This window comes from Argopecten irradians, chromosome 3 (genome assembly GCF_041381155.1).
Source record: "Argopecten irradians isolate NY chromosome 3, Ai_NY, whole genome shotgun sequence".
In the NCBI taxonomy this organism is placed as follows: Eukaryota; Metazoa; Mollusca; class Bivalvia; order Pectinida; family Pectinidae; genus Argopecten; species Argopecten irradians.
Genome location: NC_091136.1, coordinates 62,171,789 through 62,192,752, shown reverse-complemented (window position 1 = coordinate 62,192,752; position 20,964 = coordinate 62,171,789). Strand labels below are relative to the sequence as shown.

Sequence of the window (20,964 nt, the reverse complement as noted above, 5' to 3'; positions counted from 1 at the left end):
TTTCGTTTGTTTTGTTATCGTCTGCTCCATTTTTGTAATCCGGGATATTCCCTTTGGGGAATCCCTTCCGGCCGGAGCTTTTGAGGATTCTGATTGGCTGACATTTTTTTATCATGTTATTTTTACATATTTACCTGTAGTCTTCTTACCTGATTCACATGTTTATTTAGAGGCATATATACACTATAAAGCTAGGTGTTTGGGTTCTTGACAACAGTTAGCAGAAGCTATAACGTAGCTGGCTGACTCGTCTCTTTATACCCTAGCAGGTTATTTCTATGTACTTAGTAGGGTGTTAGTTAAATTTCGGCCCGATGCCTTCAATTTGACAGTAATTAGTAGATAAGTGCAGTATTATTGGGGAATGGGTGGTCCTCTCCCAACTGCAGGTATATGTTAACTTTCGTAGTCAGGATATTTTTATGTGATAAGTTACAGGGTCGCGCCGGGTGGTTGTTATGCACAGCGCACGTATAATGTAGGTCTAATATATGTTTGGCTAGGTGATTGGGTGCTGTAGATCAATAGTTCAAGGCCCGAATAGGGCACGAGTCAATAAATTGTCATCAGTTTTTAAATTGTGTTACTAAAAAATATAGCTGCATTAGTGATTTAGTCTGCCATGCCATTGTAAATTATGTGATTCATCCATTTCAGTATAATAAATTGTTGGACGTCACTTTTTGTGTTGTCTTTCATTGATCTATAGCCAGCACTCAAACTCGAGACAGAAGAACCACAGAGTCACCGAACCTAAAAATCACTATACGTGGTCTATACATTTGGGCTGCAGAACACCCAAAACTTTTACAATAGGTTATATTTAATTCATTGTTTTTATTATTATTATTTTTTTAATTTTTTTTTTTAATTTTTTTTTTTTTGTTCTATGAAATGAAAAAGAAATATTAAAGGGACAATTCACTCAGGCTAATTCTTTACATAACCAAGAAGCAAAATATGGTATAAATGTCTTTTTTTTTTTTTTTTGGTTGGGGGTTGGGTTTATTATTTTTTTTTACTTTTACAACTCCTGATCATTTTCTATTTTTACTGTTTTGAGTACAAGAAACTTTCATGTTCCACAATTTTCATCGGTACCTGTATAGAGCGTATTTAATTGTTGATTCAATTATGAAACCAACTGTCATATGTGATACATTTTTCAATCATCCCAACAATCACTCTTAAAACAATATTAGTTTTTAAATTCACTGTATGTACATTGAAAAAATTCCCATTTGAATTTTATATATGCCAATGGTAATCTTGTTTTAAAATGTAAATCTCGAAATTTAGTAGCCGCTAGAGAAAATAATGTAGCCTACGTGTATTTTATCTGACTTATTTGGGAAGTAAGAATTATTCTGTCGTACGATCATCATTTCGTATAACAAGCTTTGTTTTGATGAATACACCTGATATATATTTATGACGTAATGACTAAGTAAATGAGTTATTACAAGTTGTATGATAATTAATATCTTGTACAAACAACTAAGCTTAAAGCTATACTGTACCATTTTGTTTTATCTAGAAATAACGAATTAACTATGTCGTATTACATAAGATATGTGTGAGTTACCTGAAAACAATGATATATATCATACAGTCTGATAGTAGCTTATATAATTATTAGGCCAACTTTGTTTGTTTACGTTACCTCCATAAGACAGGTGTATCTGTTCAGGTGGAGCGTTCTGTGCCCCGATACAGACTGCACCTAAAAGACACAGTAGACCAATAAAAATGGTCATACTGATGAGTTCCGATATATGGGGATTGCCGGCAGTCTAATATTACCGACTAATTAAGCAAATCAATAATTTTGTTTACTTGTCACTCGTGACCGGATGTGAATATATAAGCGTGACTACTTCACTGATAGGGACAGGTCGGACCGGATCAACTCATTACGAGTTATTTCCCTTTACTTACTAAAGTTATCGGGTTATAATCATACCAGATTGCTGGTAGAAAAATGACCCACCTTTAGGCCTATAATTTGGCCTTATCGTCACATGAAAAGTGACGCGCTGTAGAAAAAAGATCACATTTCTTTCGGATTTGATTTTGTTTGACGCAGGTTTTCCCTCATTTACTTTTAATATTTCTTCATTAAAATACTTGCATAAAATATATACACTGTTGCGCCCAGGTTACATTTCTTCGAAAAAAAAAAGAAAAGAAAATACACCATTGGTTAAACATGTCCCCAATAGAAATATGCATTGGTCAACTTTGTAGAACCCTAATAAATACATGTACCGGTATCTTGCTGCACCCTTTAAGGCCATGTTTACAGTCATGTTATCATCACATGGATATTATATGAAAATTAGTTACAGGGTATATAATTATGGATTCATCAGGGTACCCATAGACCATGTTTAGGCCCTTCTACGTTCTAGGGGTCTAGATTAAACAAGAGATCTAAGAGGGATCTTGGCGCCCACCAAAGAATGATCTACATCTGACAATGGAAAGAGGGAACTTTTTTTCTGCTTTTACTACATACTACATATGAAATTTGAGGAAAAAAACCTTAGTACTTTCTGAAATATATAGCGGTAACAAACTTCAACTATAAAAATACAAGATGATGACCTGTCGATCATCTTGTTGACCGATCGGTCCCAAAATGCAATGTGCACAACAAGGCCTCAAGGGGAACGCGTGTACATGAAATTTGAGACAAATCCCTTCAGTGCTTTCTGAGAAATAGCTGTAACAAACTTCAATTATCACACGAGATCTCAGGAGAATCGTGGCGCCCACCAAAGAATGATCTATGTCTGACATTGGAAAGAGGGATTTTTTCTCTGCTTTTCAAACTTTTTCAAACATACTACATATAACATTTGAGACAGATCGCTGCAGTACTTGCTGAGAAATAGCGGTAACAAACTTCAATTATCAAAACTAAAGACAGTCCAACAATGCAATATGCACAACTAGACCCCTAGGGAAACCTGCACATCGAATTTGAGACGGATCCTATCAGTACTTTCTAAGAAATAGCGGTAACAAACTATAACTCTCAAAATTTAAGATGGCGGCCAGACGGCCATCTTGTCGACCGATTGGTACCAAAATGCAATATGCACAACTAAGTCCCTAGAGGAACCTGCATATGAAATTTGTGAAAGATTCCCTCAGTACTTTCTGAGAAATAGCGGTAACAAATTTTAACTACCAAAATCTATGATGGATGCCTGGCGGCCATCTTGTCAACCAATTGGTACCAAAATGCAATGTGCACAACTAGGTCCCTAGGGGAACCTGCATGCTATGGTGAAATTTGAGAATGATCCCTTCAGTACTTTCTGATAAATAGGGGAAACAATCTTTAACTATCAAAATCCAAGATGGCGAACGGTTGGCAATTTTGTTGACTGATCTGTCCCAAATTTTATTATGCACAACTAGGGTTCAAGAGGAACCTACATATGAAATTTGAGAAAGATTCATTGAGCACTTTCTGAGAAATAGCGGTAACAAACTTAAAGGCCCACTACCTTTCCGAAACGGCTTTTAATTTTTAAAATAGAAATGTAAAACGAAATTGATAATTTTGTAGAGTCGCAAAAGTTATCAACTTACCGGTAATGCTACACTTATCATCACCTTCTGAACAATTTAATTTAAGGATGTACACCTCTGAGAAGTCAAAATTTTCTTGTATTAAACTTTTTTTCTCATATAGATTTTTGGAAAAAGGAGTTCATACCAAAAAAGAAAATGGAAGAAAAAACATATGTTCGTGTGCTCGTTTTTGAGCTTTTGTCACTCAAAGATACCTAGTTGACAAAATATTGGATTTTATGGGAATTTTGCCGTTTTGACCATATAATATAGAGATTAAAGCCATAATTTCCTAATGGGGTGTTTGATAGGTATGAATGTTTGTAGAATTCGTTTTCTAGTAGTCTTCTTTAAAAATATACCAGTTTTGATCAATTAGACTAATGTTTTTTCTCAGAATAACAAAATATGCTACCCCTACCCCTTAATTTTGAGCTACAAAATGCACCATTTTCAGCCATTTTTGCCAAATTTAACCCTTTATAGAAAAAGTTCTGGTATTAAACTTTTGTTATTATTTTGCATATCAATAGGGAAACGGTTGCTCTTTCTAAATCAGGAAGAAAAATTGGGGGTACGTGTGCTTACTTTTTTGCCCCATTTGAATTTTTGTTATTTTTCAGTATTTTATAGTAAAAAATAAAAGTGCCCAAATTACCATTAAATGTTAAAATAAAGTCACAAAAGTGTATCATTTCACATATTAATGCTTAATATTCTAATTACTACGAACCTAGTAACAATTTGCAGCAAAAATTAGCACAATACAGCTAAAAATGCTGGCACAGTGATGATTTAAGTAAAAACAATTTCAGTAAAAAATGGTAAAACTGTGGCTCTACTTGAAGCAAAAAAAACCACAATTTCAAAATGGCCGCCAAATGGGCCATTTCTTAAAATCCCCGTATAAAAAATTCTCCTAAAAATAGAAATGTAATTTTTTGACAAAATTTGCGTCTGGCAACTTGCTACAGATATTGATAGATTTTATTTGAAAATCTCAAAACTTCTTTGATCTATGTTGAAACGAGACTTCAACGGGACTGAAACCTCAGAGGAATACATCCTTAAATAAATAAAATGTTAATTTTCATAACGCGGGTCGTCTTATGTTTCCCGCCGTCGTCCTAAATGCCGCGCGGTAGTTGACTATCACTGCCCCAGAAGGCAAAACAGTGAAATGAAACTCAACTGTCATCATATATTACGCAGGAAAACTTGCATAAGCTTCATGTTATAACCTCATCTTAGGCCATCGATATATATTTTCTTATGTTATCTATGATTTTTAGAAACCTTTAAATTTTGCTCCGGAAAGGTAGTGGGCCTTTAAACTATCAAAATATAAGATGGCTGACTGGCGGCCATCTTGATAGCCGATAGGTCCCAAAATGCAATATACATTGTGGAAGAATATATATCAAATTTGAAAAAAATGATCCCTAGTACTTTCTGAGAAATAGCGGCAACAAGAATCGTTAACGGACGCACGGACGGACCACGGACCACGGGCGAAAGGCGATTTGTATCAGATGGTGGGCTAAAAATCGGTTAAAGTAACGTTCTTTATTGTACTATACACGTATATACATAACAATGCAGAATGTAATTTTTACCGATAATAGATAACTGTAGCTAATTCTCAGATCCATGTGGTTCAAATAAGCTTAGGGTACTGCAAAGGATCACATCAATAAAAAAAGGACTGTGCCTTAGCGTAGAATATCGATCTAAGTCGCTACTTTAGGATTTCATCTCTTACTAGTTGTATAATCATAAGCATATATTGTGTTTGATAAAGCAACGACTGATCAGAGTCAGCAATATTTGACAGGATTATTGGAATTCTCGTCAAAATATATTATATATAAGCATATTGTGAATCATCTTGCTATACAATACTATTTGAGCAAAAATATACCTCCCAAATACCGAATCGTTTTATCTAAATTTTGTCTATCTGCTCATAATTTGGTCATCGAAACAGGCAGATATAATAATACTGCGAGAGAACAAAGATTTTGCCCTTGTTGCAGTTAGATATATATATGGAAGATGAATTTCACTTGATTTTAATCTGTATTAATAATCATGAAAGAAACATGAAAAACCTTTTTATTGGCGTAATCCATCTATAATGTATGTACAAGTTAAAGATGCTCCACCGCCGACAGAGCATAAATGATGTTAATCATTTGAACAATAATTGGTGTTTAATCTTGTATATATGTGCCTAATTAACACAAAAAATAATATAAAATAATTCATTTCGCCTTTGGTGCATGCGCAATCAGTACTTCATTCCATATAGGATATAGTGTCACGGAATTTTTTCGGGATGCAATTAATTATTTTTCATATTTTTAACTTGTAGTAAAATTATAAGCTCAAACTTTTCAATGGTGGGAATGGTGTAAAGTAAGTAACTTTTGTAACTGGAGAAAAATACTAAATCGTCTGCTCCTGTTTTTCATAGTGAAAAAATACCATTTGTCAGTGGTGGAGCATCTTTAATACAATTGTTATGTTAAAATAGCAAAATTCAAATTTGAGGCCATGAAAATACGATCCCATCTCCAATTATAATGTCAGTGTAGTTATGCTAGTATTGTATACTATGACCTGTAAGTTGTGTAGCCTTTGTAGAGTGAACAAATATTATTTGAGAACAACTTATAAAATGTGATTGTGGATGACTGCTGAAAAAATCTTAGAATGGGGTATATGTTTTTCGAATGTTAATGATTTGAATGTTGAGTAAAATATTTTTAATTATTCTATCGAATAAGTTTTATAACTTACGGAATAAAAAAATGAAATCTAAAAAAATACCTGTACCAACTAGGATAGAAAAGGATGTGTTTCCCGAATAACCTAAATCTAAATATGCACTGTATCCCTCACCCGATTTCGTGAATAGTTTGTTAGAATATCTAAATGTAATTCTTAATGAGACCACATGGCAGTAGTCACTCTATCATTGATCAAGTCTCCTTTGACCCTGAATCAAAAAGCATTTCAGATGATTTGGGTATGCCAATATAATTTGTAGACTAGCTCTTTGCAATTTGAAATTGTGTCTTCAAACTTAAAACTTTTTTAGTCTCCTTACAAAAAACATTGTGTAGAGAAACATATATACATAGGGATAAGCAACTCCGCCATTTGTATGTGTATATGTTTCCGATATTTACAACATTCAACAAATGCAACATAGAAGGAGGACAAATTATATATATATTTTTTAAGCATAACTTTGATAAATTGATATAAATCTCTTACTATTTATATATTCGAAGAGTTCAGAAGCTGTGAAAATTTAATGATATTTGGTCTCGTGTAGTAGTACTCTTTAACATCAAATTTTCTTTCTAATGTAATAAACGGTGACTTTAATGAATAATGAAATCCATCACCAATATCATGGAGTCAAAACATGAGGACTTCTTTATTTTTATGCATACATATTAGAAAACAAGTGTCGGAAATTAAATATCTAAATTTGATTGACAATAGCTCAAGACCAAGCACACGGACAAATTCTTCTCAATTTCTGCAACTCTTGTTACGTTTACAAAATCCATTTGAGAACAAAACAGTTTGATACGGGGGAAATCTGACAATTCAGAGGTGCACATCCTTGGTGAGGAATATTACAGCATATCTCTTCTGTCCTTTTCTTGTTTCCATTTTCTGAAAAAGAACCATTAGTCATCAACAAAACACGTCATTATACGTGTAAAAAGCAGTTTCTGATCGGTGGATCTAGTTTATGGTAAACAGTACACCCATCCTCAATACTCCAGAGGTTACTCTATCACTGCTGTGGGTATTTAATATGGAAAAAGTGCTTATTAAAACATTTCTGTACATTACAAACTTTCGCTAAATTATTTTAATATTGTGTAATATTATTGTACTGAAATTATATGATCAATTCTTTTATTTTATTTTATTTTTTATTTTATTCTTTTATTATATTGTTATTCGTAAATCTTTGATTTATCGTTGTCAGCTCTGTAGTAATTATATCTATTTGCCTGTGGTGTTAATCTACTAGCACAACTGTATTACGAGCACTGGTCAAACCAGATATGACACGTATCCCCAGGACAATGGATAGGCTAACTGCTCAATGGGGACAACCTACGTCATCGGAAGTGATATCGGACACACAAAAACAATGAAAAAACGCCTGCTTCAAGATGAAAATCGGCTGAAATTATGACATAACAGCAATGCATCTTCTAAACCTATTGCGCGTCAAAGACAGTGTATTGTTAGAGATTCTATGAAGCTATTAAATATCGTCAAACAAGCTCAGATAATGCAAACACCTCGACACAATATTTTTCGACAGCAGGAATATCGGTCACATTTTATTCAATAAACTGTTAAAAGTTGTAAATAAATAAATGTTGCTGTCACAAAACTGTCCCGTTTACTAATATGTAATATATGACTGTCGAAAGAAAATATTTCCTTCATTATATCTGCTAGTGGAGAAACATAGACGGTGCTTAATTAGAAATTATGAAAGTGATATCGGTCACACTTAGAACTATAGGGGTAACGGTCACATCCAAAGTTACCAAAACTGAATATTACAGCATTGTACATGTAGTCGTTATTTACGCATTCATGCAACTCCAATGGATACAGCGTTACCCCGTCAAAATACTTTTATTGAATTGGTCTTTTTAACCCACCATCAGCAATTGGTTAGCGAGCTATGAAAATAGCCTTCCCCCATTGCTCGTCATCCGTCCGTCTTTAATTTCTGTTATTTCTCTGAAAGTACTGAAATCGATTTATTTCGATACCGCTACATGTATTTACCAGAGAGTATTAAGGATCTTTTTTAAATTTCATGTTTAGAAAGTCATCTTTCTTGATTCTAATAGATGGACTTGTTGCTATGGTTCAAATTCAACATGTGAGCTTAATACTTAATGAACCTTTCTGGAATTTTATAAGTACTACATGTATCTCTCTCTTTACTCTTGTTGTGCATAATGCACCAATGGGAAAACGCGGTAATCGACAACTTGAAGTTCGTTACCATGTAGAGATATAGATATTTTGATAATCATTTTTAACATAGGATTGTATTTATTAATGCTCATTTTTGAGACAGATAAGATTACAAAATAATGAATATTTGGCTATCTTCAAATTATTTGACTACCACGGTGCTTTATAGCATTCATATACATATATTTACTTTTTCACTGCAACCCTAATATGTATACCTACCAGGCGCATTTGACATTTAGGGGTGCATGATTTGCTATTAGCTTATTTTTATGTGATGTCATAATTTTTGTGCCATCGATCACAGAAAATGGCTGTTTCGTCCTTGACGATATTTTTTTTCTTTATAGATACAAATATCCTGGGATGTTATCATACAAGTGTTATCAAATGAAAATATATTCATTAAATTGCATTCAGTTGACAATTAGGGGAGTATGAATGCCAACTGGACATCTGGACCAACATGTTAAATTGACCGATTTGTAAATCCAATGGTAAACGTCACGATATCTCTTGGTCCTCCTGTTATCAACTGATTTGCTTTTATAATTTGTTTGCATATGATCATTTGTGCTATTGTTGTTAAGATATATTCTAAGTACCTGTGTGTTAAATCTGTGGAGAAATTATTTGTGAACTGACATGTAGAACTGTACTAACGCTATCAGCTAAAAACCCTCAGTGATCCTGTCTATCATGTATTCACGTATTTCTGTAGCTTATAGATCAGTGTGCTTTTCCTTTTGTTTACATCGGATGCCTTTACATCTTTACATCTTTAAGTTTTATGTAGTTTCTTGTATATTGTCACTGCGAAGTTTTTAAATTATACGCAAAGACAATGCAAGAACAAAGGGTGTGTACAAATACATGTATAGACAAAAACTAAACAATATACAGTGTACGAATACCAAAGTATTCAGCAAAAAAATAGTTACGATAATAGTTCATAATGTATCATGTATCTCGGTAGTATTTCCTCTTTACCTGAATGATTAGTTAGGGAAAACAACGCTGCAATATTTCAGCAATCTTTACGAAGCGACAAAGTATTTCAAAATCTTTGGATGTGACCGTTACCCTGTGAACGACATCCTTTTTTAAAAACAACAAAACGCCAACTAGGTTATACATGTATTTCACTTTTGTAGCGGATAAAATGAACTATAGCTACTATTTGAAATATAAGGTATTTTATATCAGTAAATAACAGTAAAGTTAAAAAAATTACACTTGACATATTTTCGGTGAATAAAATGTGACCAATAGCCACGCTGTGAAAAAAAAGACAGACGGATGATGAGCAATAGACGAAAAGCGATTTCAATAGCTCGTTAACCATTTGCTGATAGGGGGTTCAAAAGTCGTCTTTCAAGATCAGATAAATTCAATTAAAGTATTTTGGCGTCTTTTTAACAGTTTCCGTAACTTTGGATGTGACCGTCATCCCTAAAGTTCTAAGTGTGACCGATATCACTTTCATAACTTCTAATTAAGCACCGTATATGATTCTCCACTAGCAGATATAATGAATGAAATATTTTCTTCCAACAGTCATATATTGCATATTAGTAAACGGGACAGTTTTGTGGCAGCAAAATTTATTTATTTGCAATTTATAACGTTTTAGTGAATAAAATGTGACCGATATCCCTGCTATTAAAAACATTGTGTCGAGGTGTTTGCATAATCTGAGCTTGTTTGACGACATCTAATAATTTCACAGAGTCTCTAACAATACACTGTCTTTGACGCACGATAGGTTAAGAAGATGCATTGCTTTTATGTCATAATTTCAGCCGATTTTCATCTTGAAGCGGGCGTTTTTTCATTGTTTTTGTGTGTCCGATATCACTTCCGGTGACGTAGGTTGTCCCCATTGAGCATTAAGCTTGAGACGAGTAGTGAATGTCATTTGTTAATCTTTTGTGCCAATTCCTAATGTAATCTTACGTGCTATACTATAGCTCGGACTGCACGGGTCGGTTTTTGGATACACCGGGAATCGCTTACCGACTTCTAGGAAGTTATATTTAATAAAGTTGTATTTGGAAAATTATTCTGCATCTTTGGATTTCGTCCTTTCAATCGAAATATATCACAACGACGTCATCTCCGTTGTGAAAGGTATTACCCATGAAATGTCGAGGATACAGTACACCCATCCTAAATACTCCAGTGGTTACTCTATCACTGCTGTGGGTATAACCCCTGGAATGTCGAGGATACAGTACATCCATCCTCAATACTCCAGAGGTTACTTTATCATTGCAGTGGGTATAACCCCTGGAATGTCGAGGATACAGTACACCCATCCTCAATACTCCAGAGGTTACTCTATCATTGCTGTGGGTATAACCCCTGGAATGGCGAGGATACAGTACACCCATCCTCAATACTCCAGAGGTTACTCTATCACTGCTGTGAGTATAACCATGGAATGTCGAGGATACAGTACACCCATCCTCAATACTCCAGAGGTTACTCTATCACTGCTGTGGGTAAAACCCAACGAATGTCGAGGATACAGTACACCCATCCTCAATACTCCAGAGGTTACTCTATCATTGCTGTGGGTATAACCCCTGGAATGGCGAGGATACAGTACACCCATCCTCAATACTCCAGAGTTATTCTATCACTGCTGTGGGTATAACCCTAGGAATGTCGAGGATACAGTACACCCATCCTCAATACTCCAGAGTTACTCTATCACTGCTGTGGGTATAACCCTAGGAATGTCGAGGATACAGTAACCCAACCTCAATACTCCAGAGGATACTCTATCACTGCTGTGGGTATAACCTTGGAATGTCGAGGATACAGTGCACCCATTCTCAATACTCCAGAGGTTACTCTATCACTGCTGTGGGTATAACCGTGGAATGGCGAGGATATAACGTCGAGGATACAGTACACCCATCCTCAATACTCCAGTGGTTACTCTATCACTGCTGTGGGTATAACCCTAGGAATGTCGAGGATACAGTACACCCATCCTCAATACTCCAGAGGTTACTCTATCACTGCTGTGAGTATAACCATGGAATGTCGAGGATACAGTACACCCATCCTCAATACTCCAGAGGTTACTCTATCACTGCTGTGGGTAAAACCCAACGAATGTCGAGGATACAGTACACCCATCCTCAATACTCCAGAGTTACTCTATTACTGCTGTGGGTATAACACATGGAATGTCGAGGATACAGTACACCCATCCTCAATACTCCAGAGGTTACTCTATCAATTCTGTGGATATAACACATGGAATGTCGAGGATACAGTACACCCATCCTCAATACTCCAGAGGTTACTCTATCACTGCTGTGGGTATAACCCTAGGAATGTCGAGGATACAGTACACCCATCCTCAATACTCCAGAGGTTACTCTATCACTGTTGTTGGTATAACCCATGGAATGTCGAGGATACAGTACACCCATCCTCAATACTCCAGAGTTACTCTATCACTGATGTTGGTATAACACATGGAATGTCGAGGATACAGTTCACCCATCCTCCATACTCCAGAGGTTACTCTATCACTGCTGTGAGTATAACCATGGAATGTCGAGGATACAGTACACCCATCCTCAATACTTCAGAGGTTACTCTATCAATGCTGTTGATATAACACATGGAATGTCGAGGATACAGTACACCCATCCTCAATACTCCACAGGTTACTCTATCACTGCTGTGTGTATAACCCTAGGAATGTCGAGGATACAGTACACCCATCCTCAATACTGCAGAGTTACTCTATCCCTGATGTGGATATAACCCCTGGAATGTCGAGGATACATTACACCCATCCTCAATACTCCAGAGTTACTCTATCACTGCAGTGGGTATAACCCATGGAATGTCGAGGATACAGTACACCCATCCTCAATACTCCAGAGGTTACTCTATCACTGTTGTTGGTATAACCCATGGAATGTCGAGGATACAGTACACCCATCCTCAATACTCCAGAGGTTACTCTATCACTGCTACTGGTATAATACATGGTATGTCGAGGTTACAGTACATCCATCCTCAATACTCCAGAGGTTACTCTATCATTGCTGTGGGTATAACCCATGTAATGTCGAGGATACAGTACACCCATCCTCAATACTCCAGAGTTACTCTATCACTGTTGTGGCTATAACAGTTGGATGTCGAGGATACCCGTTAATATCAAACAAAGTGTAATCCATCACACGGTTTGTAACTATATATCATTTGGTATTAAGAACACATTATGTGAATTGGATTAAAACACGGACAGCTGCCATCCATACAAATTTATAACATTGTAAAAAAAACCAATGAGATTAGTATGTTTAACTTTCTTTTCTTAACCAAGAATAGGTCATTCGATTATTTTATCAATCATAATTAACTGAAACAAAAATAGACTACAATTGATAGAAAGAATATAGGAACATGATGATATCTTGAATCTTTAATCATATATTATAGTGATGTTACTGTAAAAATCATTTTCATATCCCAACATTCATATTACATATTACATAACAAGCTTTTTTTTTAATCTTACATTTTCCGCTTAGAGAGCAACATTGAATTTCAGCTGACCCAGGACACTTATTTGACTTCCATGTTCCCTCTGTACACAGCTCTTTATTGATATCTTTACACGTTCCTTTCTCAAAAGCTCTACAGTCTGTAAAATAGTAAAATATCAACGGTGTTACTCCATTTCAGCTCACCGTTCTATACATGTATGTAACATTTAAACTGATTTAATGCTTTTGTTGATAGAATGGTTATAGAAGAGAAAAAACGATATCGATTCGATAATGTTAACGAGAGACTATACAACTATAACAACATTTTAGGTACAAAATATTGAAACCATGATTTTATATATCATTAAGCACGGGGAACATTTAGGACATATCGTTAGGGGAAACCACAAAGAAATATCATTAAGCACGGGGAAGCAAGCCTCAAAGAGATATCATTTAACTTGGAAAAACCTCAACGAAATATCATTAAACAGGGAGGAGAGGAAACCTCAATGAGATATCATTAAACAGGGAGGGGAGGAAACCTCAATGAGATATCATTAAAAAGGGGGAAGCAAGCCTCAAAGAGATATCATTTAACTTGGAAAAACCTCAACGAAATATCATTAAACAGGGAGGGGAGGAAACCTCAATAAGATATCATTAAACAGGGAGGGGAGGAAACCTCAATGAGATATCATTAAAAAGGGGGAAGCAAGTCTCAAAGAGATATCGTTTAACTTAAATGAAATATCATTAAACAGGAGAAACTCACAAGGAATTATCATTAAACCGGGAGATGACTTCAAAGGGATATCATTAAACATAGGGAATCCACAAGGAAATATCATTAAACAGAGGAGTGACATCAAAGAGATATCATTAAACAGAGGAGTGACCTCAAAGGGATATCATTAAACAGAGGAGTGACCTCAAAGAGATATCATTAAACAGAGGAGTGACCTCAAAGGGATATCATTAAACAGAGGAGTGACCTCAAAGTGATATCATTAAACAGAGGAGTGACCTCAAAGTGATATCATTAAACAGAGGAGTGACCTCAAAGAGATATCATTAAACAGAGGAGTGACCTCAAAGGGATATCATTAAACAGAGGAGTGACCTCAAAGAGATATCATTAAACAGAGGAGTGACCTCAAAGGGATATCATTAAACAGAGGAGTGACCTCAAAGAGATATCATTAAACAGAGGAGTGACCTCAAAGGGATATCATTAAACAGAGGAGTGACCTCAAAGAGATATCATTAAACAGAGGAGTGACCTCAAAGGGATATCATTAAACAGAGGAGTGACCTCAAAGTGATATCATTAAACAGAGGAGTGACCTCAAGTGATATCATTAAACAGAGGAGTGACCTCAAAGAGATATCATTAAACAGAGGAGTGACCTCAAAGGGATATCATTAAACAGAGGAGTGACCTCAAAGAGATATCATTTAACAGAGGAGTGACCTCAAAGGGATATCATTTAACATAGGAGTGACCTCAAAGAGATATCATTAAACAGAGGAGTGACCTCAAAGGGATATCATTAAACGGAGGAGTGACCTCAAAGAGATATCATTAAACGGAGGAGTGACCTCAAAGGGATATCATTAAACAAAGGAGTGACCTCAAAGAGATATCATTAAACAGAGGAGTGACCTCAATGAGATATCATTAAACAGAGGAGTGACCTCAAAGAGATATCATTAAACAGAGGAGTGACCTCAAAGGGATATCATTAAACAGAGGAGTGACCTCAAAGTGATATCATTAAACAGAGGAGTGACCTCAAAGTGATATCATTAAACAGAGGAGTGACCTCAAAGAGATATCATTAAACAGAGGAGTGACCTCAAAGGGATATCATTAAACAGAGGAGTGACCTCAAAGAGATATCATTAAACAGAGGAGTGACCTCAAAGGGATATCATTTAACATAGGAGTGACCTCAAAGAGATATCATTAAACAGAGGAGTGACCTCAAAGGGATATCATTAAACAGAGGAGTGACCTCAAAGAGAGAATATGGAACAGAGGAGTGACCTCAAAGAGATATCATTTAACAGAGGAGTGACCTCAAAGAGATATCATTAAACAGAGGAGTGACCTCAAAGAGATAATATTGAACAGAGGAGTGACCTCAAAGAGATATCATTAAACAGAGGAGTGACCTCAAAGGGATATCATTAAACATAGGAGTTACCTCAAAGGGATATCATTAAACAGAGGAGTGACCTCAAAGGGATATCATTAAACAGAGGAGTGACCTCAAAGAGATATCATTAAACAGGAAGATGTCCTCAAAGAGATATCATTAAACAGAGGAGTGACCTCAAAGAGATATAATTTAACAGAGGAGTGACCTCAAAGAGATAATATTGAACAGAGGAGTGACCTCAAAGAGTTAATATCGAACAGAGGAGTGACCTCAAAGAGATAATATTGAACAAAGGAGTGACCTCAAAGAGATATCATTAAACAGAGGAGTGACCTCAAAGGGATATCATTAAACGGAGGAGTGACCTCAAAGGGATATTATTGAACAGAGGGAAAGCTCAAATAAATATTATTAAACATAGGGACATAAAAGAGAGATATAATTTAAATCGGGGAAACCATAAACATATATAATTAAACAAGGTTAGTTATAATAATGGAATGAAGCAAACTGTTTCCATTATACGATTATTTACCTGTCCACATCTCTGGTTCAATTCTGTGCCAGTATGGTTTAAATTTGTCTGGCAGTATCTTGTAAAACACATCACCAGGACAGGCAGTCGGTCGGACGTCTCTATGACCAAACACACTGTTGTCTTCTGAAAGGACCCCGACTGACATCAGACAGGTATGGAGCTTTGTCAGTGAGGCCATGGCCTTGCTGGTCGGTTCCGTTGCAATGAAGTTACCCAGGAGACAGACTCCAATACTTCTACCGTTATAACCCGGGGAGTGAGCACCTCTAAATTTCCCACCACGGCCCTCAAACACTGTCCCATCTCCTCCGATCAAGTAGTGGTAGGCAATGTCAGAAAAATCTGAAAAAAATAGTCCGTAATGAAATAATACAATACTGAATGAGGCATTGTTCGTTTTGCAAAATGACTTAGAAGCAGATATTTCAGTAATGTCTTACGATGAAATTAAAACAAAATGAAAGTCCGCAAATAGATCAAAAGGGTATTAAACAACTCGTGTACTACAAAATTACTATACGATTATATTACGTTCCATAAATACATTAATTTCATAATCTAAGTCATTAGGATTAAAAAAATATTCGAAGTGCATTAAATTAAGCCAAAGCATACATAAATATAGATTCGTCCATATAAAAGAGCATCAGTATAATCTGCGGAACCATTCACGTTACTCGTATATGACGGCGGATTTTCTAGTTCGTTCAATAGTTCACATGTACATGCACACACATATAAATTTATATAAGTATGATTTAGTTACTGTTTTTATATTGTTGCTCTTTTTGCACTTCCTTCATTTGCTGTAAACAAGATGTTAAATCTGTACAGGAATATCCGGCTGCATGATGAATGATGAAGAAGGACAGCTGGGATCCCAAGGTATCGAGAGGATCCCTAGGGCTCCTGGCTCCCCAGGAATCACGGGAAATGACATGTAGTCCGTCAACATCACATTCCTCGGTACTTCGAACTAAAATGTATAGGAAAATGACGCCTCATCATTGTTTAAATATATCAATCGTATGCAAACGCAATATATCGAGTAGTAGTTCCTATTTTATTTTAGTTTCATTTTATTTCTGTATTATCCTATTTAAAATCTAAATACGTGTACATGAATGTACATAAGAAGCACTATATATGCCGACTAAAGCTAAGGCAACATACTAGGAGTACATTTTAAAATCAATTAAATGTGGTTGTGTAGATAAGAAAGTGTATATTAATATACTAAAACTACTTTTAAAATTGTGTGTTTATAGGTTTTTCTAGTTATTGATTCACGTTATATTGTCAGTACTATAATTTATGTTATCAAAATAGGGTGTTTCATAAAGCATGTCCCGACGTAATCGCTGCAAAAGGTCCAACCCTAGAAACGCGTAGACATACATTGTTGAATGACAAATATATTTATACGATTTCCACACTTATACTTGTTTTTATGAATAACAACATAGTTACATTGGTCAAAATAAGCTTTTGAACTGTTTTATTCTGTCGTTAATTGTAGCGAAAGATTTAAGATTTGATCAATTGGAATAATTATTTTTACCTAGATAATGTATTTTTTCACTCAAAAAATCAAGATATCCTTATTTCTGATGATTTCTTTTAAGGCGACATAATATTTTACTATGACATGATAGTTGTATTCAGTTAAACTTATGATCATATGTAGACTCTGTATTTCTGATTCATGATATTGCAATTTTTCAAAGAGAACCATACATATACATGTAGTTATATAATAAGCATCGTTGATTGGTAGAACAGGTGTGTTGTGGTAGATAAGTTACCTACCATTGTGGATATCGGTACAGTATCGTAGATTAGTAGGACAGGTGTGTTAGGATAGAAAAGTTACCTACCATGGTGGATAGCGGTACAGTATCGTTGATTGGTAGGTCAGGTGTGTTGTGATAGATAAGTTACCTACCATGGTGGATATCGGTACAGTATCGTTGATTGGTAGGTCAGGTGTGTTGTGGTAGATAAGTTACCTACCATGGTGGATATCGGTACAGTATCGTTGATTGGTAGGACAGGTGTGTTGTGGTAGATAAGTTACCTACCATGGTGGATATCGGTACAGTATCGTTGATTGGTAGGACAGGTGTGTTGTGGTAGATAAGTTACCTACCATTGTAGATATCGGTACAGTATCGTTGATTGGTAGGACAGGTGTGTTGTGGTAGATAAGTTACCTACCATTGTAGATATCGGTACAGTATCGTTGATTGGTAGGTCAGGTGTTTGTGGTAGATAAGTTACCTACCATGGTGGATATCGGTACAGTATCGTTGATTGGTAGGTCAGGTGTGTTGTGGTAGATAAGTTACCTACCATGGTGTATATCGGTACAGTATCGTAGATTGGTAGGACAGGTGTGTTGTGGTAGATAAGTTACCTACCATGGTGGATATCGGTACAGTATCGTTGATTGGTAGGACAGGTGTGTTGTGGTAGATAAGTTACCTACCATGGTGGATATCGGTACAGTATCGTTGATTGGTAGGACAGGTGTGTTGTGTTAGATAAGTTACCTACCATGGTGGATATCGGTACAGTATCGTTGATTGGTAGGACAGGTGTGTTAGGATAGATAAGTTACCTACCATGGTGGATATCGGTACAGTATCTTTGATTGGTAGGACAGGTATGTTGTGGTAGATAAGTTACCTACCATGGTGGATATCGGTACAGTATCAATGATTGGTAGGACAGGTGTGTTGTGTTAGATAAGTTACCTACCATGGTGGATATTGGTACAGTATCGTTGATGGTAGGACAGGTGTGTTGTGTTAGATAAGTTACCTAAAATTGTGCATAGCGGTACAGTATCGTAGATTGGTAGGACAGGTGTGTTAGGATAGATAAGTTACCTACCATGGTGGATATCGGTACAGTATCAATGATTGGTAGGACAGGTGTGTTGTGTTAGATAAGTTACCTACCATAGTGGATATCGGTACAGTATCATTAATTGTTAAGACAGGTGTGTTGTGGTAGATAAGTTACCTAAAATGGTGGATAGCGGTACAATATCAATGATTGGTAGGTCAGGTGTGTTGTGGTAGATAAGTTACCTGCCATGGTGGATATCGGTACAGTATCGTAGATTGGTAGGAAAGGTGTGTTTTGGTAGATATATTACCTACCATGGTGGATAGCGGTTCAGTATCGTTGATTGGTAGGAAAGGTGTGTTGTGGTAGATATATTACCTACCATGGTGGATATCGGTACAGTATCGTAGATTGGTGGGACGGGTGTGTTTTGGTAGATTAGTTACCTACCATGGTGGATATCGGTACAGTATCGTAGATTGGTAGGACAGGTGTGTTGTGGTAGATAAGTTACCTACCATGGTGGATATCGGTACAGTATCGTTGATTGGTAGGACAGGTATGTTGTGGTAGATAAGTTACCTACCATGGTGGATATCGGTACAGTATCTTTGATTGGTAGGACAGGTGTGTTGTGGTAGATAAGTTACCTACCATGGTGGATATCGGTACAGTATCTTTGATTGGTAGGACAGGTGTGTTGTGGTAGATAAGTTACCTACCATGGTGGATATCGGTACAGTATCGTTGATTGGTAGGACAGGTGTGTTGTGGTAGATAAGTTACCTACCATGGTGGATATCGGTACAGTATCGTTGATTGGTAGGACAGGTATGTTGTGGTAGATATGACCCTTTACATATAGTAGTCTCCTCCTGACATCTTGCCGATGGACCAGTTGCAGGTTTAGCTGCACCATTTGACGACACTTTCAAACAAAGAAACATTTTTAATTCTTTTTGTTTAAATTGTGTGACGGTTCAATGTAAATAAATGTTGAACATTTACCAATTGGTTGGGAAAATGAATTGAAGTGTTTTTCTTTTACATTTTATAGCAGTTATTTCCCCTTACATTGTCGGTTTATAGAATGTTTAATAAAGTATTACCTATATCACGAACAGGCTATTTCAAATTGTGTTCCTTTACGACAGAGATAACAACATGATTAGCTCTGAGTTCCATTAACACCAGAATATTCTTTGTGATTGTAACCTAACCCAAATAGGTATTAAAGTGTAGTTGATGAAGCAAGGGATCTCTTTTTGATAGTCTATTTATATATACAGTATAGTGTATGGGTCAAGGAAGTAATGTCAATTGTTGTTTTCCATATAACACTGGATCCTTATAAACATATGTCTATAGGATTACGAATTATAGTTTTTTTGAACATTCGTTACCGTCCTTATTATGCATTATATTTTTTTTGTGTCTTGACAAAGGGACAGATCGCCTCGAAAATTCGACAATAATTTGTCCACACTGTTAAAATTACTTCTTTGCCCTATAGTATAGTTTATGTAACATGAAATTAATCCTCAAGGATAAATAGAACAATACAATTATTTTATTGGAAACAGCCCATAATTGAAATTGATATATCATCAGAGAAGGAGAATAGTCAGATATACATGATTTAATGATATAAAAATGTAGTCGGACCAGTAGCCCAAAGGTCCTGACTGAGTCCATCCGATTCTTAACTGAGTTAGACTAGTATGTAGCGGATGAAAACAGAACGCTGAAAATTATTGGAGAATTTCGTACACTGTCTATCTACTTTGCTGAAAATGGTCATATCAATTAACACAGAAAGCAATATGAAATGTTCGAACGCTGTCATATTCTCCTGGCAAAAATATACATAAAGAAATTCCATGTGCATATTATAAACATTCGCCCGTGTGTAAGTTTAATGTAAGTTTATCATCATTTTGTTGTAAGCCTGAACTTTCCCCCGTGTGTAAGTTTAATGTAAGTTTATCATCACTTTGTTGTAAGCCTGAAATATATCAAATCCTCTAACAGCTCTATAAAATACAAAGAACTTACTATACATAATAACGATTGATAAGATAATGTGAATGTTTTAAAACACTTACCTAACCGTGGAGCAAAAATGAGCAGGAGGTACGCCAACATGAACATGGTGGTTACCTATGTTATATGTAGAGACATATATGATACCTATGATAGCTCTTCTTTACTTTACTCCAAGTATTTTACTTCCTGTTCTACAGGTTGGGCCGTCAGATCAGAC

At 35.8% G+C, this 20,964-nt stretch overlaps 2 protein-coding genes across 2 annotated transcripts in view; both read right to left on the bottom strand.

The window, feature by feature from the left end:
- LOC138319315 (acid phosphatase type 7-like) overlaps positions 1-4,913 on the bottom strand; it is a 42,605-nt gene extending 37,692 nt beyond the window's left edge. The window contains exon 1 of the mRNA XM_069262385.1: positions 1,664-4,913. Within this exon, the coding sequence (XP_069118486.1) occupies positions 1,664-1,757 (94 nt within the window). The 5' untranslated portion in view covers positions 1,758-4,913. The remainder of the gene's footprint in view (positions 1-1,663) is intronic.
- A 2,096-nt stretch (positions 4,914-7,009) lies between these two features.
- LOC138319317 (peptidoglycan-recognition protein SB1-like) lies at positions 7,010-20,964 on the bottom strand. Its single transcript, XM_069262387.1, has 6 exons — positions 20,807-20,964; positions 19,492-19,629; positions 16,615-16,824; positions 15,846-16,190; positions 13,175-13,300; positions 7,010-7,278 (listed from the first exon to the last, which is right to left on the bottom strand). Coding segments are annotated over exons 1-6 (867 nt in total). The 5' UTR covers positions 20,853-20,964; the 3' UTR covers positions 7,010-7,276.

Coding starts and splice junctions, on each gene's coding strand:
- LOC138319317 (XM_069262387.1), bottom strand. CDS start 20,852: ATGTTCATGTTGGCGTACCTCCTGCTCATTTTTGCTCCACGGTTAG. Junction 16,825..19,491: donor CTGTACCGATATCCACCATG/GTAGGTAACTTA, acceptor TATACATTTTAG/TTCGAAGTACCGAGGAATGT. Junction 13,301..15,845: donor TGAACCAGAGATGTGGACAG/GTAAATAATCGT, acceptor ACTATTTTACAG/ACTGTAGAGCTTTTGAGAAA.